General features: G+C 32.9%; 1 protein-coding gene across 1 annotated transcript; it reads left to right on the top strand.

Annotated features, from left to right (window-relative positions):
• Positions 1–279: 279 nt before the first annotated feature.
• On the top strand, positions 280–4,627 carry LOC124825736 (hydroxyproline-rich glycoprotein family protein). Its single transcript, XM_047298432.2, has 4 exons — positions 280–603; positions 1,536–1,633; positions 4,082–4,152; positions 4,243–4,627. The coding sequence occupies exons 1-3, from the start codon at positions 369–371 to the stop codon at positions 4,133–4,135; spliced, it is 387 nt and encodes a 128-aa protein (XP_047154388.1). The 5' UTR covers positions 280–368; the 3' UTR covers positions 4,136–4,152; positions 4,243–4,627.
• Positions 4,628–6,624: the final 1,997 nt, after the last annotated feature.

The following is a 6,624-nucleotide window of genomic DNA, read 5'->3' as shown; positions in this document are numbered from 1 at the left end:
ACAAGTGTTTTTTTTTTGGTATTGTTAGATTAAACGTATAGAGAAATTCCTTGAATAGATGATAAAAGGTTTACCCAAGAAGCATCTCATAAAAGGTTTATTATTGAAAAGCATAGAGAAATTGCCACTGAAGTTTTTGCATTACATTTCCACTTTTATGAACCTTTATCATTAAAAAGTTAATTACTTTAATGCGTGACAGTAATAAAACTAAATAAATAAATGTGGAGTTGAGAGAAAGAAAAGAATGAAAAAAAAAAAAGAACTTGTGAAGTACAACTAAGATAGGAAGACAAGAGATCCAACATATCACACACAACACTCCCTCTTTCAACTAACATTACTTTCACACTCTCTCTCCGACCAAAATGCCGATTAACGCGGAATCTACGCCGCCACCGGTCATCGGAAAAATCGGTCCTTACACTGTTTTCATGACGCCGCCGTCGACACCAAAACCCTCCGAAGACCCCTCTACCGCCACCAAGATCGCCCCTCCGCCGCCTCAGATTCCTAAAACCGTTCCTTCCCCCAAACCCGTGTCCGGTTCCGACGATTCCCTTTTTGGCATCTTCAGAAATGCCGTTACCAAGGTTCAAACCGGTACGTACTTTACTCTTTTCAGCTCTTAGGTTAGGTTAGATTCTGTGTCGACGAAAACATAATGTGTCAAACATTTATAAAATATAAAATTAAAATTATAAGTAAGGCCTAAAGTTGGTAAGTTAAAGCTGTTTATGGGTTATTTGGAATTTGAATTGAGTTGTTTAAAAGAGTGTGACTGTTGTGAACGTTTATTTTTGGTAAATGGTTTAATCATAATTCCATCTACTTTTAGAAACACCTTGATTTGATACCAGAAATATATATTATGCGTGCGACTCCAGAGTTATTCTAATGTATGACCTAGTCTTGTGGGAATCTTTTTGGGTCTTGGCATTCTTGTTGGTGTTTTGTTTACTATTTTGGACAAAACACATATTCTTCTTCTTTTGTTCAGTTTTGTTTAAGACTCCTACCAAATACTGCCTGGAAGTTTGGTGTTTCTTTACAAAACGTGTATTGTTTGGGGGGTAAGAAAACTGGAGTATTTGGTGACTTGGTTACATAGTGATTGGAGATAACCGTGGGTGGGTCCTTTGTTTTGCATTTCTCTGGTTTGCTGAAGTGAAAACAAACATGCCATGGATTAAGTAATTTGAAGAACGGCCATGGCAGTGGAAACTGTGGCTGAGCATTTTATGGTAACTCTGCAAATGACGTTTTCCTTATTCTAGTAAAAGAAGTAAATGGCTCTAACTGGTTGTGCCTATTTGTGTATTGCTTTTCAGTATGGTTGGTGTAGTGCACTCTCTATTTATAATGTTATTTTTCATTGCATAAAAATGTATGAATCAACATGTATTGCCCTCCTTTTTTATTTTGATTTCAGATCCTATAATACAATAGGTCTTTGATTGAGGCTTTTCCTTGTCTTGTTTATTCTGAGAACCGCTACTATTATCTTACAATACCCATGGACTTTCCTTTTACAGCTCACTCAAGTTTGGATGACCATGTGGCACGTTGGTTTGGATTAAATCAGTCAAAATATCAGTGGGCTCTTGATGATTATTATGAGAGCAAGGGAATGGTAAGCAATTGCGTGGTACTAATATTTGCAAGATCAGTGTCTGTGTCCTTTTATAATTGGATATTCTTTTTCTTGTTTTTGATGTGGCTCCCTTTGGTTGTTTAATTTAGATCATTGTTACCACCAAATTTGGTGGTTTCATCTGAGAACCCCAAATTGGTTCATGGCTGCCTATTCATGGTTCTTTTGTGAATTGGGTTTTTCTAATTTGCAATTTGATACATTAAACATGTTGAGCCAAAGTTGAGGCAGAGGATGTAGGGTGGTGGAGCCTCCAATAGAGACTTTGGGTTTGGAATTTGCTAGTTTGACTTTTGGGGTGGATGGAAAACACCGATGTGGAAGGATGAGAAGGAGAAAGAATAGGAGAAGATGTATCTTGTGACCAGGACCCCATGTCCTGTAAAGCTGAATTTCACCTACTAAATGGACGAGGTAGCGAGATGAGGAGAGTGGAAATGTACTGTACTGTCTCTCAATAACTGCGATGATTCCATTTGCCTTATAAAAAGAAATGTGATGACTCCACTCCAGAGTTTCCTAGGGAGACTAAATGGGGCTGTAGTTGAAATAATAAACGGTAAAAATTGTAAAACTGTTATAAATGGTTAATTACTCCTCAATTGAATTGTTCGTGAGTTTATCAGTCGAAAGGATTTCACTTTTTCTAAAAAAAAAGTGTTATACTAATAACTAAAGTAAATCATGAATAAGTTTATGTTATGTAATTATGATTGATAAAATAAATATTACATTACCTTATGTAAGTATAAAATTGTTGAAAAGCCAAATGTACGAACTAAGTGTATCCCCCACATGTCATATATTTGGCATAGTAGCTTGCTGCATACCAGATACCTGACCAGGTACCTGTACCCACACTGAAGAGTATTGTGTATCAGGTAATTATGATTTGACCTGTTATGTTGATATGCTAACATCACTTGTTTTAAGACTTCTGATATGCTAATATACCAGTTGGACTTTTATTTCAACAAGAACCTTTTTCTTGTTGGACTTCTGATATATCCAGTAGATATGGACAGGGGTTAGTTAGTTTTATGTTATGTCCTGGTAATGTGCCATTTACCTCGCTTTTAAACTATTTATAAGCATCAGCAATGCTTGAATAGTTGTACTTGTACAATCTTTTTTCAGGAAGTCTGTTTAATCTTAAAAGTATAAGTTCCTCATTGCTTGCGGTAAAAAATAAATTTCAAACAACTATTAAAGTTGGATATTGTTAAGTTGTGTTTGAGCATCGGAGAGCATCAGTATTATAGGTGCTGTGCTGCATTGACTTGCTAGTAAGAGGGATTATTATGCAAGGTTTTTAATGGAGTCGCATGAGACTTAATCTTACAGGCGGCCTATGTTCTTTGTTTTCGATTTTGAGTTGAAGTTTTAAGAAGATGTTGCGTGTGGTTTCAATATTTAGGGATGATTGCTATTTATCATATCATGGATTTCGTACTCCGCTGTGATACTTAATGTAGAAAACATTTAGAAGGGTCTTTGGTTTGAGTTTGTCAAAGATAAAAGGCATTTAACAGAATTAAGTCTGCCTTTTGGCAGCATATTTTTTGTGAGTTAATGTAGAAGCTACTGTCAAAGCTAAAATAGACATGTTAACTAAAGACCTTTTTGTGCCCATTTAGCAAACCACCAAAAAATTTCCTCCCACTATGACACATGTTTCAGTATAATGTATCTGGCTGAAATTTATGTGGACGCGTCCAAATTACGTTTAACAGTTCAATAGTAATTGTGTCAAAAATCAATTATACTCAACTTAAAAACGCGTGGTGCCATCTCTGGTTCTTTGCGATTGAGTAGTAAGTATTTTCATACCATTTTATTTTGCTAATTGATCTATGATTTAATCTCGTGAAAGTTAGGAGGAAGTGTCCAGTTTCAGTTTTAACAACCAAAATTGATACTTAGGGAAGTACAATTTGGAGTCCGGTGAAAAGTGTCCTGAGAAAAGAAGAGGTTGAGAGAGATAATGGACCCCTTCTGTGTTACTTCTCTCAATGTAAAGGCCCTTTATGCCACAATTTTACTATGGATTCTGTTATAGACTTTTTACGTGGATTTTCCTTCATCTCTAAATGTATGAACTAGTCAATATGCCTTACAATGCAATATGCTATGGTGTTGTATAATTATGGAAAACAATCTGGGAGTTTGACCTTTCTGATTGGGAGTATGGTGCCTTTTCATTCTGAGGAATGAGCATTTTTATTTTAATTCTAAATAAGTTTATTGTTATCCAGTGCCAATGATCACTCCCTCTTTGTAAGCAAACACAAGATTTTCTGATACATTTTCATTATATACGATATGGCTCCTTGTTTCAATAGCATAAGTGAATTCTCATCTGACCTGCACAATAAGCAACATGAGTTTCTTTTTCTCACTTCTAACAAATAGAGATTTTGACTGTAGGAAAAAGGAGACATCAAAATGAAAGAGGTATCGAGCAAACTACAGAATGTCTGACATGCCTAGAGTCGGTGGTAAGAAGGACTATCTTAATTTGGCAATTTATTTATCCTTGAATTGTATGCATAATTCCTTTTAACTTGATGATTCGTATCATTATGCAGGATTATTTCAAAGTGAGGTGTGAAGACACTTACTTTGAGTATATTTATACCTTTGTATTTACATGTGGAGTAGAATGAATGGGTCTGATATATCAAAGTTATTCGATCAACATCCATTGATATGATTCAATGGTTATTTTCCAACTGCTGCCAGTTGAGTCTGATTGGACAGTCTCTGCTACCTGTAATCTAATTACCAAGTTATTTTCTGGGGCAAATGTTTTGTTTTTGTGGTGTCGTCTGGGTCATGTTTTTGGGCTTCTCTTGATGGCAGGGTTGTCTCGTAAGCATTTTATTTGCCCTGTTTTGGAGTAAACTCTGCGAAAACCCTATGCAAGCATACTGATTATTAGATATTGAAAAGAAAAACCATTAGTTATCCGTAGTTAACTAGTTTTCATCTCACCGTTTAAAGATCATAAAGGTGTATGCATAAAGGGTTTATGTTGGGATCCTGTGTGCGGAGAATCTTAGTTATTAAAACGCAGGAGTGGAGATTGGTATCCTGAATTTGGGATATTAAAAAACTTAATTTAAGAGATAATTAATTGAAATTAAGTAATATATATATATATATATATATATATATATATATATATATATATATATATATATATACACACACACACAAAGTTAAACTATTTTTATTCAAATCTAAACAAAAGTAGGTTTAGTTCAACTATTTTTTATTTGTTCTTGACGTCATTTTTATGAGTTATAAATGTAGGTTTTAGTTAGTAAAATTAAATATAAGTTTCTAAGCTGTAGAGGTTGTTCAAAATTGCTTAATATTGAGAATGTATTTCAGTATATTAATTACATTGTACGAAAAGTGACTACTTTTTTTCATATTTTGTGATGAGAAATTCTATTTTTCATTAATGGTGCGTATCAAGCACATGTTCATTGTGATTTGGGCCACTCAAAAAAGGTGCCCTGACCCAATCCTTCATAAGGCCCAACACTTTCCCCATTCGAATAAGTTTTTACCAGTCTGAGATATTGCTTCCTGCACCCATCTATTTTTAAAATCGGATTGAATTCCGGAATTTTCCGAATAACAATTCCGAAACAGAATTTCCAGAAGAAAATTTTGGAAACGAGATTTTCAGAATAAATTTTTTGGAACATTTGAAATACATTTTGGAACACATTTTTCTGAACAAATGTCCAGAATGTAGCATCTGGATCATGTATAATATTTTCCAAAATGAATTTTCCAGAACATTGAAATGAGTTGTGAAAGAACTTCTCAGAAAATACGAAATATTTTTTTGGAAAAATTTTTTCGGAATGGATTCTCTCAGTATTTTGTTTTTTCTTCTGTCCGGTGGTGGCGGTATCAGTGACAATGGGCTCTGGAATATCAGTGACAATGGGCTCTGGAATATCGAAAGAAATTGAAGGCATTTATAGCAGGAAGCAACTGTCACCCTATACCTCTTTTATCATGAATTAAGATTAAATATGATTTTCATTCGTAAACTATTTAAAAAAGTTATACTTTGTTTTTAAATCAAATTATATACTTATTTGAATATATTTTTTATAAAGGATTTTAGTCCCTCAACTATTAAACGTTTTTATTTTTAGTCTTTCACTTAAACTTTGTACATTTTAATCCTTATCTATAAGAAAATTGTATTTTTTCATTCGGTATAATTAACGGTGTTAATTTTTGTGTGATGTGACTAACAGTGTGTCACGTGAAAGCAGGTCAATTCAAATTTTGTTTTTTACTCTAATTAAAATTAAAAGAAAAAACATTGGTAAAACCTGAAATTTTTTTTTCTTGTTTCTACCGGTACTCTTTTCTTCTCCATCTTCAACAGTTATGGTCAATACATTTCTTGACTTCTACATCAAATCCTTTTTGCGCGTTTCTTTCTTCTTTTCTCAATTTTATTTTGTTTTTCTTTTATAACACTTTTATAAAAGAAATATTATTTTTTACATATTTAACCCTTTTTTAAGATAATGTTATATTTCATAATAAATTTGTACATAAAATTTATAGAAAAAAACTTTATATTATTTTTATAAAATATTAATGAAAATACATGCATTACATACATGAATGTTATTTTTTTTTGGGTTAAATATATTTTTAATCCCTAAAGTATCAAGCGAATTTGTTTTTAGTTCCTCTTTCAAAGTACATTTTAGTCATTTTATTTTAAAAAAAACGTTATTTTTTTATCCTCATGAAGGACCAAAAATTAAGGTTTTTTGAAGGAGGAGGACTAAAATGTACCTTACTGAGAGAGACTAAAAACAAATTCGCTTAATAGTTTAGGAACTAAAAGTATATTTAACCTTATTTTTTTATGATAATAAAAGATCACAAAATTATTATTGTTGTTATTATTATAATTATTAAAT

Source organism: Vigna umbellata, chromosome 1 (genome assembly GCF_029865625.1).
Source record: "Vigna umbellata cultivar VRB3 chromosome 1, Vumbellata_1.0, whole genome shotgun sequence".
Taxonomy (NCBI): domain Eukaryota; kingdom Viridiplantae; phylum Streptophyta; class Magnoliopsida; order Fabales; family Fabaceae; genus Vigna; species Vigna umbellata.
This window is presented reverse-complemented; position numbering and strand designations above follow the sequence as displayed.